Source organism: Mastomys coucha, unplaced genomic scaffold (assembly GCF_008632895.1).
Source record: "Mastomys coucha isolate ucsf_1 unplaced genomic scaffold, UCSF_Mcou_1 pScaffold5, whole genome shotgun sequence".
Classification (NCBI taxonomy): Eukaryota; Metazoa; Chordata; class Mammalia; order Rodentia; family Muridae; genus Mastomys; species Mastomys coucha.
In genome coordinates, this window is record NW_022196911.1 from 92,102,528 (window position 1) to 92,120,666 (window position 18,139).

General features: G+C 49.6%; 1 protein-coding gene across 1 annotated transcript; it reads left to right on the forward strand.

Annotated features, from left to right (window-relative positions):
* Nucleotides 1–9,916: 9,916 nt before the first annotated feature.
* Nucleotides 9,917–13,127, forward strand: Hoxb13 (homeobox B13). Its single transcript, XM_031352819.1, has 2 exons — nucleotides 9,917–10,645; nucleotides 11,614–13,127. The coding sequence occupies exons 1-2, from the start codon at nucleotides 10,042–10,044 to the stop codon at nucleotides 11,868–11,870; spliced, it is 861 nt and encodes a 286-aa protein (XP_031208679.1). The 5' UTR covers nucleotides 9,917–10,041; the 3' UTR covers nucleotides 11,871–13,127.
* The last annotated feature ends 5,012 nt before the right edge of the window (nucleotides 13,128–18,139 follow it).

Consider the following 18,139-nt stretch of genomic DNA (forward strand, 5'->3'; position numbering starts at 1 on the left):
GGGTCATTCCATTGAGGAAAACTGATGTTCCCCCTCCCAGCTGGTGCCAATTGTAAATAGCTTTTTGGTTATGAGTGGGTCTTGGTGCCCACTTCCTCTTCTCTCTGTCGTGATTTTGTCTGGTTTAAACTTGTCAGGGTCTTTTTCATGCTCTCCCATCTCTTTGAGTGTGTTTGCATGCACATGCATGTGTGTGTATGTCTGTGTGTGCTGTGAGAGACAGAGAGAGTCAGAGAGACAGAGAGGGGTGCACCAAGGTGCCTGAGAAAATCTGAGATACCTCTGAAGCCCCTTGATGCGGTTCTGGGAATTAAGCTCTGCAAGGGTGAACGAGGTCTTAACCTCTGACCATTTCCTCAGCACCTCTAAAGGTCCATGGGCTTTGTTTCCTGGGGGTGGGTTGTTTGCTTGTTTTTTAATCTATAAAATGGATGGCAACCCCCCCATCCATATTCCTGCTCAGATTAAATTGAACATACCTGGGTGTCTAGGTGTCTGGGCCTACAATCCCACCAGGTAGAGGAATGCTTGCTCAAAGTTTTTTTTCCCCTTCAGGTACAGAACGAGACTGGGTTTCAATAATAGGGGAAGGCGACACCTCCACTTTGGTAACTGGTCTGTGTGTGTGAAGTGCTAAGTATCAGCTCAGCGCATAGCACAATGTCTTAAATGGGTCAGGCAGGGCAGCAAACCCAGCCCTTCCTATGCATCGGAGCCAGTTGTGGTCCAGCAGTGACTTAAGAGTCAAATTCTACCGTTAAGGGCAAAGGGGAGTGTCTGGAAGAAAGGAGCAGAGAGGAGACTCTCTCATTCCTAGAGACCACATTCTTCTGCAGCCACAGAGGTTCACTTTGCCCTCCAAGAGAAGGCCAGGGAAACCCCATAGTGACAACAGGCTTTCAAACTGAATCTTGGAAAAAAGAAAAATCATCCTAAAATCACCCTAAGGCTTGCAGAGGACTTTCTCTGGGGTGAGTGCAGCAGTGTTAGGAAACTTGTCACCTTGCATTCCCAAAGCTCCAGGCTGGGGTCCCTCCCCAGTACCAGGTGGAGATGGAAGGGGAAAGGGATTAGGAAAAGGGAAGCGTCCTGAGCACACACCTCCAGTTTGATGAAGAGGTGGTGGTTTCTGCTTGGTCCCTATAAATATTTTTCCCCCATGGATGCCACCCTAACATGCAGGGCTCCCTACACAAGGGCCTCAGGATGAAAGCAAGATGGTGTATTTTCCTTTTAAGTCTCACTCTGGCCAAGCAGTGGTGTCGCAGTTAATCCCAGCACTTGGGAGGAAGAAGCAGGTGGACTTCTGAGTTCAAGGCCAGCCTGGTCTACAGAGTGAGTTCCAGGACAGCCAGGGCTACACAGAGAAACCCAGTCTCGGAAAAACCAAAAACCAAACAAACAAAAACCAAAAGTCTCAGTCTGCATCCCCTGAGGAAGGTAATTCCCCAGCCTAGAAAACCCGTAGGAATGGTAGCACTGGTCTGGAGGGGTGGGCAACCAAGACAGAGATGACAGAGGAGGCAGAATCTGCAGGTGTCTAGCATGGCACAAAGAACACCCTTCCCTCCCTATGTGCACCCTCCTCTACCACTGCCCATACAAAGGATTGTGGAAGGGGCTAGAAAGATGTGAACTGTCTTCCTAGGTTTCCAACTTGAGCTACAAGGACTGAGCTGGGTTATCTAGGTTGATGATGATCTCAGGAATAAGAAATCAGAGACTTGACCAATGGAATAGGGTCAGTCTGGTTGGATGGTGGGACTGTGACCAACAATTGTCTCCCTGAAACCCAATGGACTTGGAGCTGGGACTGAAAGAATTATACTAAACTTTTATGCTTCTATATTCCTGTCCCATGGCACCTACGACGTGTTTTGAATTCTCAGCCAAGCAGCCAGGCAGTGGTGGCATACATCTTTAATCCCAGCACTTGGGAGGCAGAGGCAGGTGAATTTCTCTGAGTTCGAGGCCAGCCTGGTTTTCAGAGTGAGTTCCAGGACAGCCAGGGCTACTCAGAGAAACCCTGTCTTAGAAAAAAGAAAGAAAGAAAGAAAATGAATTCTCAGCCAGAGCAACTCTGGGAACCCCTTAATCCCCTTGTCTTCTTCAATGCTTCTGGCCCCAACTATGACAGCTCAGCGCTGTCTGGAGCCTCATAAGCAGCCACTAGGTTGTCCATGTTCTTTTCTACTTGGGCAAGCCAACTCCCCACCCCCCTTCCCCTCCACTCAAGGCATTTGCTGCCCAGCCACAAGAGTACTTGGCTGTAGAGAACTGGATCATAGCTAAGGACTGATTCTTTTCCCAACTGTCTAGTTTATGTAGCTGAGGAATTTGGAGCTTCCTCATGTTCAAGAGAAGGAGAGGAGAGCTGCACATATTCATTAGTTAGAGACAGCCCTAAGCAATAACTTCCCAGACAAAACTTTCTATACCTCTCAACATCTAGCTCCCTGGTCCTTGCTGTCATTTCCCTGCAGTAGCAACCAAGGTCAGAATCTCTGACCAAGTTCTTTAAGCTCCACCCCAGTCACTTAAGAGAAAAGACAGTGTCTGAAGGGATGCTGTGCGGCATCAATAGTTGAAATCACTTCCAATAGTGAACAACACAAGACCAAGGGGGGAGGGGAAAACTGTTTGTGATTTTTCCAATTTAAACAGACAAATGTTTCTCCTTCCCCAGGCCCCCTGCCCCCCCACTCTTAGATTTAGAAGGAGGAAGTATACTAGTTTAAGTTTACATAATCTAGAGCTAAGAGAGGCCACGAACTCTGTTCCAATGCAGAATTGTGCTCGTATGAAAGCTCCTGTGGGTATGCCCGAAATGCCAGCTTTAGATTGGTAGAATTTGTACAGGCAGGCTACAGCGAGCCAGCCCGGCTCCTCTAGGCTCCCAGGTCAGCATCTGAATCAAATCTTGGCCAGAACCTTGGAGACCTGACTGGCTTGGACTTTCCCCCAGGTCATGGTTCACAGGGCAGTAACCAGGAAGTGCCCAATATTAATATCAAGCTGGGGCTGAGGTTCAGAAATGGTGATGGGGCGGGGTGGCTTCCAATCTTGGAAGCAAGGAGTTATTTTTTTAAGTCTTTAGAGTGAGTACCCAGGACTTAAGTCTTTTTGATTTTCAAGGACAGGAGCCCACGAGGGACAAAGAGGATAGGACTCAACAGGGATGGATTGCGCTCCTCCCCTCCCTGTGTATAGTGTGTGGTGGTGGGGGTGGGTGGGTTACATGCTTGCTTTTTTCCTCTTCCAGCTCCTGCTATTTCAGCTTTGTTTCTTGGAATAAATAATTTAGTGAGAGGAAAAAGGGACAAGACTTTGCAATTTGAATGGGGGCAGAAAGGAGAGAGATGGGCTACTCTTGGTAAGGGAGGTATAGGGATAAGAACAAGAAATAAAAATCTACTTCCACCCCAGGGCCCCAAACCTCAAATCTGCAGTTCTTCCTCCCGCCCCCCCCCCATGTGTAAGAGGTTTAATTGAGAGGGAGAGAAGGGGCAGTAGGGGAAAGACAGGAGAGAGAAAGAGAGCTGCATTTCTTTTTTAGGTTGTGTGGGTGAAATGGTGTGGATTTAGGACACGCCATGTAAAGTGCAGTCTTTCTAACAGGAGACAGAGTCTATCCCAGCAGTCTTGAGTGTGGAACTCCACTGTCATTATTAACAATGTCACTACCAACAATGACCACATTCTCTGGTGGTGGTGGTGGGGGGGAAGGTGGTGAGTTGTCATTTCTTTTTCTTTTTTCTTTTTTTTTTCCCCTTTTGTGAATTTGTTCGCACTTCCTTTTAAAAAGAGACTTCATTCTAGAGCCCTGCCAGAGATCCCAAGAGTTGGATCAGAAGCCCAGGCTGCTAGAAGTTGCTACAAACCCCAAAAATACTGATCGAAGGTCCCCCCCCCCATTTAAAGGTCTTGCCGGGCTCCTTCAGGTTCTGGTGTGTCTGGGTTGAGGCTCTGGAATGTTCCTCAGGGAAGCGGAGTGAAGCTTAGGGAGGTGAATTTCCAATGTCAATCTGGCACCCTTTCATGGCCTCCTGAGGCACTTGCATCCGAGATGCACCATCCTGGATGACTTGCTCCATCGAGGTTTCAGCACAGAACTTGGCTCCTTTGGTCCAAACATAGATAGAAACAGATACAAATCAGAAGCAGTGGCAGTCTCATGACCTCTTTCTTCCTCCTTCCGTGGGCTTCCTCCATAACATAACCCTTTCTTCTAGATGGTTTTCCTTAGTGTCCCTTTGCCCGGAGTTAGCCCTGCTAGGAACTCAAAAGGAAGCAGAAACATCCCTTTCACACAGTGCACAGAGGAAAGCTGAGCCAGGAGTCTGGGGGATGGGTGTGAGGCTTGCCCAACGTGCTAACCATGCTGGCCACTTGAGCAGGGACCTGCCCGAGTCGTTGTAATGTTTGGCAGGACCATCCAAGCTCAGAATTCCTCATGGTTTTTTGAGTCAGATCCAAGCTGAACGCCAGGATTGGGTATCTGAGCTCTGACCTTTGCAACGCCAGGGATTGGAAGAGGGAGTTGGGGACTGGGCGTTGGGGGGTGGGGAGGATACAACAGCCAGTCTTCCTATTCAGCCTGAATAGTTGCCCACAGTCCCAGGAGCAGTATTTGCTCACTGCCTGTGGCCCTTCATTTTTCTCTGTCTGCCATTCCACTCACAGATTCACTGGCTTGGCTAAGCTCTCCAGGTTCTAGAGCCCTCAGGAAGAGCACGAAGCAACCAGCCTCTCCTCTTCTTTTCGGCTTGCCCCAAGAGGATGTCGCAGGGCTGCTCAGGCTGGGGAACTAAGGAGGCCTTCTGACTAAGTTGGCCATGCCCCTATCCCAGTTGTAGCTCTTGGATCGCAACGTCAGCTTATCTAAAAAGATTTTTCCTCTAAGGCTTGCAGAGTAGACTTGGACCGACTTCATTTTAAGGCAGTCATGGGAGAGATGTTCTAGCCCCCGCCCCCTAGGGTGCCCCTCACCCCCCAAGGCCTGTAATCAGGTCTTCTCTGCCCTGGCTGACAGCCCATTTCCAATCACAGGCTCCAGCCACTACAGTGCAGCAGGCCTTCCCAGACTTCAGCAAAGAATAAGGAGAAACCGGGCAAGAGGGAAGAAGAGGGAAAATGTGTGTGTTCTTTGGGAGAAAGAGTAACATGAAACGGAAGAAAGAAGAGAGAGAAATGCAAAATGACGACAGCAAAAAGAACAAAAGAAATAATAGAGCGAGTGTCAAACAAGAAAGGAAACAAAAAGCAAAAGGAATAGATTCAAAACCACCGGCACTAGAATGCAAGCAATAAAGAGAAAAAGAAAGAATCGGAGAAAAGAATACACAATCAAGATATCTAAAATCGAAGGAAAGTCAGATAAAAAGAAACTCAAACACAGAAGGGGCAGAAAGCTCACAAAAAGACGAAAGACAGGGAAAACATAGTTTGGAGAAAAGAGGAAAGAAAAGCAAAACACAACCAAGACCAGGTCATTCTCAGGAAGCTGGCAGAAGCGGAGCGACCACGCAATGTTCAGCCGGGCGCATGCAGTCCCGTGAATCCGGCAAACCACGGTTCTTTCGGAAAAGGAAGTGTCCTCGGGCCCCTGCTGCGAATAAATCCTTATTCGTCACCATCGACCTGAGGGCCGCCATCATTGCCACGACCTACACTCACTGTTCCACTTAAGGATAAAGAAGGCAGCGAGTTCTCACTTTACAATAAAATAAAGTCAACTGTAACAAATGCCCCGAAGTGGAGCCGGTGGGCTCTTCTTGCCCCCTCCCTCCTAAGCCCGAGTTGGGGCGGGAGCTGACACCGAGGTGCCAAGTCCCCGTGGCCGGAACCCCTGGGGGCGGGTCGGCCTCGCTCAAAGGCAAGGCTGTAAAGGTCATAGGCGGTCTGCGGGGCTGCGCTGAATGGGATCCAGGGAGGTAAACAGACTCTTAACTTTCAACTTGGCCTTGACCTTCCTGCAAGTGTCTGGCGGGTATGTAAAGGAGCATGCTGAGGCTTTCAGGGCCTTTGGCTGGGTCAGTAAAGGGGGCTCGAAGGCTACAAACTCCTCCCGGTGGGTCTAACAGGAGGTTCCCAGCGGGACACAAAGAATTCTGTGAAGCTGGAGAAAGGACTAGGGACGCTATTGGGGAGACCAGAGGACCACGGGATGGGAAGGGAAGAGGTTTGAGAGCTGAACTCCTGCACAGTCCAAGGGGGACATCCCAGTTTCTGTGTGGGATCCCCGGTTCCTGCGGTAGGAAAAAGTGATCCACATGTTCTAGGGCAGTTCTTCATTTTAAACAAAAGCAAATAACTTCTTTCTTCACGTACACACGCGGGAACACAAATCAAAGTCGCATTCGTTCAGTTTGCAAAATACTTTCATATGCAAAATCTCATTAAATCGACCTAGCCTTCCTGTAAGGTAAGAATCTTTAGCACCATTTTAGAGAGAAGGAGGCCACATCCTGCTTTCATATCCAGTTGAGATCTGGGGCAAGTCACACAACAGAGGCAATCACATATATGAACATGCAAAGGTTAATAGGAGCCTAGCTCGAATGCTATTAAATGTAATACCTAGACCTGTTCCCTGGGATAGAATAACACTGGATAAATAAATAAATAAATAAACCAATTTCTTAGTACTATTTATGTTGAAAAATGTCTGATGCTGAGGGAGCTTTTAGCATAGCTGGGGAGTGTCAGAGTTTAAGCTGGTCAGCCCCAAATCTGTAAGGAATCCCTGCAGGCTTACTCCTGTGTATGTTTATATTAGCATTTTACCTCCAAAAGGCTCAGTTGCAGTCATTGCTGCTGTGATTTTTTTTTCTCCCAGTGCACTATAAATAGAACCCAGGGCCTCACACATGCTAGGCGACCACTGCTAGAAACTGTTGTTGTTTAATTATTGTTCTTCCTAACCAAGTTGAGATAGAACTGGTGGTGGCGGTGGTGAGAACAAAGCAGGAATCCTAGGCATACAGGGTCTTTGTTTGTTTTGTTTTTTGAGATAAGGTTTTTCTGTGTAGCTCTGGCTGTCCTGGAACTCACTCTGTAGACCAGGTTGGCCTCAGAAATCCTCCCGCCTCTGCCTCCCAAGTGCTAGGACTAAAGGCGTGCCACCACTGCTTGGCAGCATACAGGGTCTTAACAAATTGAATACACCCACATAACCAGCATCCATGTTGAGATAACATTTCTAGGCCTTAGACATTCGCTTTCACTTGGCTCGTTTCTATTTTGACTATCTGAGGCCCTGGAACTCTGTAGACATGGAATCATACAGGCTCAGTCTTTTATACCTCGCTTCTTTCACCAGCAGATAAGCATAACTCATTCATGTAGAATGTAGCAGTGGTTTCCTGGATTTCTGTCATGGTGTTTCCTTCCAACTTGAATCCTTTGCCTATCCCACTGTGCTCGCTAGAATCTGACCTGCTTCCGGATTTGAATGTGTATGGGTAATGTTTGGGCAGACCTAGTGCATGACACCACGATTACTCTTTTTTTTTCTTTCTAAAAGCGGGAACCAGTGGGGACATCGTTTGTTGGTAGAATGCTTATCAGGCATGCTCTGGGTTCAATTCTGAGTACTGAGAGGAAAAAGAAAAAGGAAAAGAAAAGACTATGTCGTTTCTATCTCACCAGCAGCACTTGGGAGGGAGATGCAGGAAGATCAGAATTTCAATGGTATCTTCAGCAACAAAGGGAGTTTGAGGCCAGTCTGAGAATAAAATGCTGGGAGAATTTGCATGTCGTATATTCCAGGGTCCATGCAAATCTTCTGGATATCAATGCAGTCTCAGTGATCTACAAGAGAAAGTACTAGAACATACCCCATGGCAGATGTAATTTTTCCTTTATGCTCAGAAGTGTTGTTTTGTCAAATGATTTTGATATTTGTTTTTTAAAAATGTAAAGGCCACTCTTGCTGTATCAGTATTACTAAACTTACACACATCTTTTCTCCCCACCAAAGACAGGGTTTCTCTGTGTAGCCCTGGATGTCCTGAAACTCTGTAGAGCAGACTGGTCTCAAAAGGCCTACCTCTGCTTCCCCGGTGCTGGAGCCAAAGGTGAATGCCACCATATCTCTCTATACATCCTGGCATACAGGTGTCTGTCCTACCAAAAGCTAAACACTGAAAAGTTCTCAAGTCTTTAGGGGGGAAATCCTGGTTTTTCTGCCCTTCATGATTGGATGAGCAACAAGCTGGATGGGGCTCTGGGAAGCAGTGAAGAGACACCTTTCTCTCTCTCTTTTTTCTCCATGTTTTCAGATGTGATAAAAATCAGTGGAGATGTTTGTGCTTTGTGTCAATTATTAGCAATGTCTGTTGGGAGTGATACACAGTATACTACAGGCCTCAATTCTGGCTTTCATGGACCCTTTTCCACAAAGTGACTCAAGTTTAAGTTCAGGCATTGGCTGAACCCACTCAGAGCTCAAGGGGTTCCATTCTTTATTACAAACCAACCCTCGGTGTAGAATAGAAAAGCTCGAATTTTCTGCCGGGGTAAGGGGAATCCTGAGAGTTTTTAGAAAACTAGAAGACACAAAAGGATTTTATGTGAAAGGGATACAGGGAAAAAAATCTTTAAGGGCAGATTTGAGAAACAAGCCATTTGAATCTACAGCACAATAGGCCCCAATAGAGGGCCTCGGACAATTCCAGCGGTTGGGGCACTTCACTCTCTCCTCTTCTTTAACTTCCAAGGAAATTGAAACCCCGCAGGAGGCAGCTATGGGGTACCTTAATTGTGTGGAAGTGTGCTGGGGCCCGGGTCAGTTTCCTGGCCTAGAGAGCGTCGCCAAAAAGCAGAAAGGCCCCACACAGACTAAACTCCTGCATTCCTGGGACCCAGGGTCCCCACAGGTGATTCATGGCCACTTAACGAGCCTTGGCTTCCCCTGACTGCAGATTCCAGAAAAAGGGATACAATCTTGACACACCGCCTCCTTTCCCATTTGTAATGTGTCGATCTCTCCCTCTCTTTCCCTCTCCTTCTCCCCGCCCCCAGCCCTCCCGTTTTCCACACCGAGTCTATTCCTTCAAGTAAAGCCCGGTGTCCCTGTGTCTCTTGGTCTCTTTCTCTACCCTTAAACGGAAATCCAGACCCCTTTCCCAGACATATAGAGGCTCCATTTCCCCTTTAGGTCCGGACATTGCGTTCCCTGAGCCAAGCACTGCACGTTTTCAGCTGCTCCTTCGTGTCCCCCGCCCCTTGGCTCCGCCTCACCCCGACTGGGGCCTCCAGGGCTTTCCGCGTTGTGACTAGGCAGGGTCCTTAGGGGACGGACCTCAAAGGCACTTCCCTGGGCGCAGTGTATTCGGGACAGGAAGGGTATCTTCAATGAGCTAGTACCTAGACGCCAAGCAAAGAGCTCCCTGATGCCTACAAGTTCACCTCATTCCCATCTCAGAAGCATTCCCGGGTTCTCCTTTGAGGCGGCCCGAAGTGGCCTCCCAGCCCTTCCCCCGACTCCCCTCATCTCCAGGAGATGGACACTTTATTGGGAGAGCTTTTTATTCTCTCGTTAAACCTGCCAAAGAGCAGAAGACAGAGAGCCAGGCAGAGAGAGAGAGAGAGAGAGAGAGAGAGAGAGAGAGAGAGAGAGAGAGAGAGAAAACAGCGACAGAGACAGCAGGCAGAGACACAGAGAGAGACATATAAAGACAGAGACACAGTACACACAGAGAGAAAGACAGAGACACATACAAAAAGAGACAGAGACAGGCAGAGACGGGGAGAAGAGAGGAGGCGGAGCGGGAGCCGGGCTCCCCATCCCTTCTCCCCCCTGCAATTTCTGCGGGTGGATTTTATGAGCCTCTCTCCCCCAGGCCACAGCCAATCAGCGCTCGTGCCCGGGCTCTTGCGTCTCTTGCGTCAAGACGGCCCAGCCAGGCGAATGCAGGCGCCGTGCGAGCTGGGAGCGATTTAAAACGCTTAGGATTCCCTGGGCCTGGGTGGGGAGAGAGAGCTTGCTGCCCCCTAGAACCCCCACCCTCGGCTCCCCATGAGCCGATCTTTGGCCCCATGGAGCCCGGCAATTATGCCACCTTGGATGGGGCCAAGGATATCGAAGGCTTGCTGGGAGCTGGAGGGGGTCGAAATCTAGTCGCCCACTCCTCCCCACTGGCTAGCCATCCCGCAGCTCCAACGCTGATGCCGACTGTCAACTATGCACCCCTGGATCTGCCAGGCTCTGCAGAGCCACCAAAGCAGTGCCACCCTTGTCCTGGGGTGCCCCAGGGGGCATCTCCAGCTCCTGTGCCTTATGGCTACTTTGGAGGCGGGTACTACTCTTGCCGAGTATCCAGGAGCTCTCTGAAACCCTGTGCCCAGACGGCCACCCTGGCTACCTACCCTTCGGAAACTCCTGCACCGGGGGAGGAGTATCCCAGCCGTCCCACCGAGTTTGCCTTCTATCCGGGCTACCCGGGACCATATCAGCCTATGGCCAGTTACCTGGATGTATCTGTGGTGCAGACCCTGGGAGCCCCCGGGGAGCCTCGCCACGATTCTCTGCTTCCCGTGGACAGTTACCAGCCTTGGGCCCTGGCCGGTGGCTGGAACAGCCAGATGTGTTGCCAAGGTGAACAGAACCCACCAGGTCCATTCTGGAAAGCGGCATTTGCAGGTAACTTCTACTCTGGCTCCCCTCGGCTCAGCATGGGCTACGCTGGCACTGGCTTGGAAGGAGGAAGAGGAGAGGAAGGGAGACTTGGGGCTGCTGAGGGGGGGGTCTGGGGTTCCTTGGTTACTTACTAGGATTTTGACGGAGGGTCCAGGCAACTAGAGGGCCCGGATGGAGACCTCAGGGGAGTCTGAATAAGGGGCCTCAGCAGGGTGCTAGCAGAAACTTGAATTTAACCAGCCTTCCTGTCTCCTCCAGGAGGCTCTGGGACCAGCCTTTCAATATGTCGGGAGAACCTTGGACCTCTGCTGTTGACTGGGGCCAAAGTGTCCCTACCCAGCACAGTCCCAGGCTAATTCTGCCCAAATGCCAAATGACATAATCCAGTGGTTTTGACGGTGGCATTGAGGGGTGGGATCAGAGATATTATGGGTGTTTTCTTGAGAATACAACCCCTTTCTTCCTTTTAAAGATCAGTTTCGAAAAGAAAATTTAGGTTTTCTTTGATTGAGGGTGTACTGAAGGGTGTGTTCATGCGTGTGCTTGGTGTGTGTGTGTGTGTGTGTGTGTGTGTGTGTGTGTGTGTGTTGGGTAGGGAACATAACCCTGTTTTCTCATGTACATAATTTGCCAGTTTGGAGGAGTGGCTGAGTCTGAACACGCATGTGAAAGTGGATTTTGTGATTGTGGACAAAAACCTGACAGGGTGGGTGTGTTTACAGACTCCTGGTGTGAGATCAGTGATGGTGGGGGTGGCCAGCAGGAGCACAGGCTGAGTGAGTGGCGATCAGAGAAATCAGGCAGAATCTGGCGGGTCTGTATGCTTTGAGCCGGCCGGGCCCACACATAGGGTGATCAGGAAGCGCCTGCAGGATGACGTAGCCCCGAGGCTTGCAGGGCCTGGGTCTGCGCTTGGTTTTGCACTGGAGAGGGGACTGAGATGCCTTTTCTTCGCTCTCTTTTTCCACCAGAGCCCGGTGTCCAGCACCCTCCTCCGGACGGCTGTGCCTTTCGCAGGGGCCGCAAAAAACGCATCCCCTATAGCAAGGGGCAGTTGCGGGAGCTGGAGCGAGAGTATGCGGCCAACAAGTTTATCACTAAGGACAAGAGGCGCAAGATCTCCGCAGCCACCAGCCTCTCTGAACGGCAGATTACCATCTGGTTTCAGAACCGCCGGGTCAAGGAGAAGAAGGTTCTTGCCAAGGTCAAGACCAGCACTACCCCGTGAGCACCAGAGGGGATGGGCAGGGGAAGAGGGCTTGTCCTGGAGAATTGGGAGCCTGCCAGGGCCAGGACTGGCAGAGGACTCGGCTGAGGGACCCCAAGAGATGACACCTTTAGCAGTTTCTGGACTGTTCCTGGGGGGCTATCCTGCATGTGCTGTGAGTGAGTGGGAGGCCTGAAATGACATTCCCCTCCAACATGGTTCAGAAGAACCTGTATCAGTCATAATCATTCATCCTGACCCGACAGTGGTGATAATCCCATAACCAGTACTAGTTGTCATGATAATTAGCCGCATATTTTCTATCTAGAGCTCTGCTGAGCGCTTAGAAATCGCTTTCATGAGTTGAGCTGATTGTGAATAAATTTGGAAGAAGATCTTCTTGTAGGACAGTTTGCTCTCAGATCTCTTTCCAGGTAACCCAGTGTACTCCACTTCCCTTCTAGTGGTCGAGGGGGAAGAGAATGGGTTGGGGAGACAATGGTAGGTTCATCCTTCTAAGGTGCTAATGCCCACTTGGCATTTTTCTGAGATGACACCAAGGCAAGACAGACCGTGTTAGGGGGTGCTTCTCCCTCCTCCCTGCCCACCTTCTCCCGTGGTCTCCTTCCTCCCTGAATAACCTCCTAGGCTATACACAGTAGGAAGCCCCCATCCCCAAATGCTGAGATTTTATAAGTGAAATGAAACCAGTGGCCTGATTGGGTCAGACCCCACCAGGAAGCGAACACCAAGAAAGTGAACACCAAACACTTACAGACTTGACAAGGCATTTACTCGGGCACTTTCTTAAACTCTGCTTCTCTTGACGAATGATCAATTTGGGCTATCCTGGTTGTTCTGACCCAGTTGGATTGGGGTTTGTTGGGCATTTAGGAGCCACATGCAGTAGTCATGTGGTGTGGCCTTGTCAGGACTCCTTCCGGGTCCTGTGGTTACTGGAGAGGGCACCCTCTCCTTGGGCTTTTAAAAACACACTAGAGTTTGGGAAACCAAAAGAATGGCCCCTTTGCTCCCCATTATTCCCCCCCCACCACCTTTCTTTAACACCAAAGGAACTTCTCTCCTGAGGCCTGGGAGAAGAGAATGCCTTTTTATTGTTATTATTTTATTTTTATGGAAATGACAGAAACTGGAAAGAGTGAAGAGACCCAGGATTAGGATGGAGGGATTCCTGGCACTCAGTGTCAACGTGGCCTGGGGCTTCTTTCCCCCTTTCACTGTCTGGGCTCCCAAATAAAAGGCACCCAGTGTTACCAACTTTTTTCTCTCTTCCTCACAAGCCAGGACATAATACAGAATCCTGAAGTGGCACTAGGGGATGGACATAGAGGGTCTCATTCCCTGATGTACTTGGGCCCACCATGGTATAGAACTATAGGTCCCTGTTCAGCAGAGCCAGCAAGGCTACATCAGTCATTTGAAACCTTGGACTTCTTGGTGGGTCTCTGCGATGGAGCACCATGCCTGAGGTCCAGGGATACCTCAGGACTGAAGTTGAGTAGCCATTTGCCTTGAGTTGAATAGGCATTTAGTGGTAGGAACTGGCCAACATATTTGTGAGTTTTTCCTTGCTAAAAAGGGTTTATGGTTCTCTAAGAAACCAAAGATAAAGCACTGCAGCCAAGGGATTCTAGTGCATTGGACAGTGGTCGGGTGGGAGTCCAGCCCTGGCTCCTCTCCCAGGAAAGAATGAGTGTGGGGGGAGGGGAGCTACACATATTTTTCTAGATATGTTTACCAAAAAGGTGCCAGGAATTGGGTGTGGTGATGCATGCCTCTAAGTTCAGTCTTGGGATGGGGAGGCAGGGGAATTGCAGCAAGTTTAAGTTGAGGCTAGCGGGACCATGAGGTCCAGGCCAATCTGAGCGGTGGATGAAACCATGTCTTATTATTATTAACTTACAAAGCCAAGTCTGGGGGAAATGAAGGAGAGGGACAGCACCTCCACTCCCTGGGCAACAGAATGTGTTTGCCTCCCAGAGACCTGGACCGAGATAATCCAGACGAAAATCCAGACAGAGATTTGATGTGCCTGGAAATTTTTTCTCTCCCCCCCCCACCTGTGGTCCAGCCTAAGCCCCTAAGCCCCCAGGATCCTGATCCCTGCTTAGAAGGTCAATCTCTGCTTTCCACATTCCTCACTCCAAGCCATTTTAGGGTGGCTTTTCTAATTAGAGGTTCTTACTCTTTTGTCCCTAGCATCCCAGACCTGACTACTGTGTGAGGCCTCAGCGTAGACAGGAATGTGGGAAGTCTGTGAGGTTAGTGAGTAGGTGCACTGTGGAGTGTGGTCCCCACTTAGGCAAGGGGAAAAGCCATAAGATTGACTGTCATCTCAATGAACAGATGGCCCAAGTAGAGAGAGGCCCGGACAGGCGAAAGTTCTGGACTCCCGGGCTCTAAATTTACCACTCTACTCTAAAGGGCTTAAAATTTCAAGCCTCTTCTACTTTTCGTTGGTACTAATTTCAGAACAGACAAAAGATTCGGGGGTCTTTGAGATTTATTCTGCCACCAACATTTTGAACTATTAAGAAGACAAGCGCTCCCCCTTCCGGTAGACATTTGCCATTTCAGGCAACCGGCCCGCCGCCCAAGGCCTCCATCCTTTACTCCCCTCCCTCCACACCCCAGCTTCGGGCTTGCAGCAGCCTGGGACCTCCTGGCCTTCGGGTTTGGAAGGTTCTGGGAACGTGAAAGCTCCAGGACTCGAAGGCGCCAGGAATTCCAGCAGATGTATCAGTCTACACTCGGATAAGCCCCAGAGGAGTGCAGGAAGGGCGAAGAAGAAGCAGGCAGTAAGGACTGGAGAGCAAGGCCGCTGCCTTCTAGCCATCTCTTGGTTCCACAGGAATAATAAACCAGTCTTCCCTGAGCAGAAACGCTCATGGCGGGGTTTCTACCTTTTTTTTTTTTTTTTTTTTTTTTAAATTTCTTGTATGGGACCTAAACGAAGCAAGTTTTTTTTTTTTTTTTAATTTCATTTTGTATTAAACCATTTTAGGGAACTCTTTCCCCCAAACGCACTTTGCGAAGCGACTTATTCCCAGCCACCACCGATCCGACCACCTGGACATTGCTCACTTCTTTCTATGTAAAATACAACGACATGTCTACCCTGACTCACCTGCTATGATTTCCTTTTCAGTTAGAGATACCCGAAGCTCGCTCTTTCCCTCTCTCTCTCTCTTTCGAATTCTTAAAACAACCGAGGAAAATCTGTGACCACAACTTCAGACAATACTATCAAAGGATAAACAATTCCCGGGACGCATATCTATTCCGGAAAACAATTGGGGAGCTTTTTCATTAATAAGGTATAATTTTACTCTGTGCCGTTCGGCACCTCCTTCACTCCGACCCTTATCAGTTCCTCCAGCTCAAGAGTTTTAGCCAGTAACGAAATTGGATCCGAATGTACCTTTTCCTTCTACACCGTCCCCAGTACCAATATCACTTTTATCGACTAAGCAGGTGGAGCGTATTAGGCCTCTAGAGGTCCAATGAGTGGATTGTGGCAAGTGTGTAGACAGGATTTCCGGAAGCTCTTTTGAATCGAGGTCCCAGTAAAGCGAAGGGTGACCCCCAGGCTTTCAAGTTCCGGCCTTTTACGCCTGCTGGCAAACACTTCCGGGGATTGGGGAGGTAGGAGGACGCTGGTAGGTTTGCAGCGGAATGAAAATTTACCTTTGCCTCTCCTGAACATTCTACTACTGGGATTGCTCAAAGGCAGCTCTAGCATTGCAGGCTCTCCCCTCCAGTTCGGAAGAGTTGCGGACGGTTCCCTTCCCCCAACGCAGAGCGGGTTCCCAGCTCCCCTCCCCCCCCCCAGTCAAAGTTCTAAACGCTGCACTTTAATTAGGTTTCTTTCAGGGGCGGGGCGGGGGTGGGGGAACCGCGCCCCGTCCCCATCCCAGTCCCATCTAGTAGAAACCCCAGAGCTACAATCTCGAATTAAATAAATGAACTCGTTACCGCCAACTTCCATAAAGCGCCCAGGCGGCTGCGCGGGAAGAGGCGAAGGAAGGGAAGAGGTTTCGTTTCAGTTGTTTTTGAAAAGCATTTATGCCACAAGCTTACGCACCTGAGCATTCTCTCACGGGGCAGACGAAGGGAAAACCCAGGAGCCTCCCACCTCCTCCTGCCCAAGCGCGGGGCACCGTCCCTCCTCCCGGCTCTAGTCCGGGGGTTGGAGGAGAGATTTAAAACATCCAATGGGGAACAGATGCCAGCCTGCCTTCCTTTCACGACTACTAGTTATGGGGGATGGGGGGGAGGGCACGGAGTGGTCCGAGACCGTGAAAGAAAGAATGCCACCATTACCCTCAGCCTCCCCTAAATTGCCCCTGAAACAGGAGGGGCAGCAAAAGAATGCAGTAACCCCCCAGGATTATGGGAAGAGGAAAGCAACAACTGCGGGCGCCCAGTCTGTGGGAGTCGGGGACTTCGCCATTGAACTTGAAGATCCAGGCTGGTGGTCTCCACTCCCCCACCCCCACGCTACTAAATGCTAAATGCTTTATGGGGAGAGAGGGGGGAGAATATGGGAGGGGTAGAAGGGAAAAGCGCACATCTATGGCCTTGAGAAAGGAGGAGGCTAAGTTGGGGCTGGTGGTTGCATTTACAGAGATCTGTGCCCAAAATAACCCCAGACCTGGGTCTACAAGCAGAGTAGATTCCCCAGCCTTCTCTCTAGCCTTGCAGCTCAGAAGTGGTGGGCCACTGATTGTGCGGGGATTCCACCTTGCCCCCCAGAGTTTGCAAGGATCAGGAGATCCAGAACAGCAGCGTCTTGGGGGTTCCTCTAGCTATGGGAATCGCGACAGGAGGCTGAAATCGTTGGGCAGATGCTTGAAGAAATCAGAGTCTAGAAGCAACTGGATCCCCATCTCCACCTTTGCAGACTGATCAAGAAGGTTACTCATCCTATCCTCTTTGTTTTACTGCTTGCAAGAGTTTCTCTCCAAAACTGTAAACTTAACACACACAGTTTTCTGTAAGGGAGCGTTTCTTGTGTATCAACTTGGGATCTGCCTCTAGAAGCCCCGCAGGAATGTTGCTCAAGAACTGGGGGATGTTGGAAGTCTCTGCAATAAGAGGAAAGGCCTCAAAGGTTTTCTCAGAGGCAACCCTTCAGGGGCATCTTAATGGCTTTTGAAGCCAAAAGTGACAAAGAAAATGCTTCGAAGTATGCGGGACGGTTCTTGGTTTGGGCTAAGGAGAGGCTTGCTGGTACATCAGTAACCCCGGGCGTGTGGCTTTAAGTTTGTCTTTGACCAGATGGAATCTTGGCAAGAAAAAAAAAATAATAAATTTTATTTAAAATGCTTTGTACCTGTGTTGAAAGCTAGACAAGAACCAACAAGGATAATGATTTACTAAGTGACTGGATGTTAACACAAAGCAAGGGCAGAGTGTTGCAGCTACCCTCAGGGCCTCTAGGTCCCCTCCTCCCTTCCATGCCTTCTCAGAAGTTCCTGTGGTGGCTTCCGAGGAGCCACTGGAAGGGGGTCCCATCACAGCAGTGCAGCTCTCAAGTGTTGAATCCGTTCTGAACCGGAGCATCATGAAGCATCATGGGATAGGTCACCTCCTGAGAGCCCTAACTTGCTAACTTGAAGTTAACTTGAAGTTTGGGTGGGCAAATTCAGCTTCAGACACTTAGCAGGTACCTGCCCCACCCAAAAAATACTGTCACCTTTTCTAGTATCCCTTAGAGCTATTGCCCTCTATCCTGAAACTCATTACTGAGTGACGTTTTATAAAGAAATGGAGACAATGGTTCCAGTCACTTTATTTGTGTCATAATGGCAGCATCTAGGTCCCAAAGGGGGACTTCGCCTAATGCCCAAGCTCCAGGTCTTTACCAGCTGACAGAAAAATGAAGTCCAGTTTCTTTTCTACGCCTAACCAACTTTTCCCTAGGCAGTGACAAATACCTGCTTCCTTCTGGAACTCTGTATTCTAGATCACAGAGGGCAGGTGCTTTACAAACACTCTAGCCCTTGCCTCACTGGGGACAGATTTGTCTGATCAGCAGCCCTCCTCCCTACTTCCCCTGGAGGAGGACTACATTCTATGTCTTTTGTACTGAGGTAGAGGGACATATTTACAAAATATAACAGTCAGGACAGATGGAGAAAGAGGACTGGGACACATACGCTGCCATCTGGAGAGATTTCACCCGGAGAGACCCTGTTCCAGGAGGACCTGGAAAGATGTTCAGAATATCAAAAACTGGAGGAAATGCGCTCGCAGAAAACTCAGGA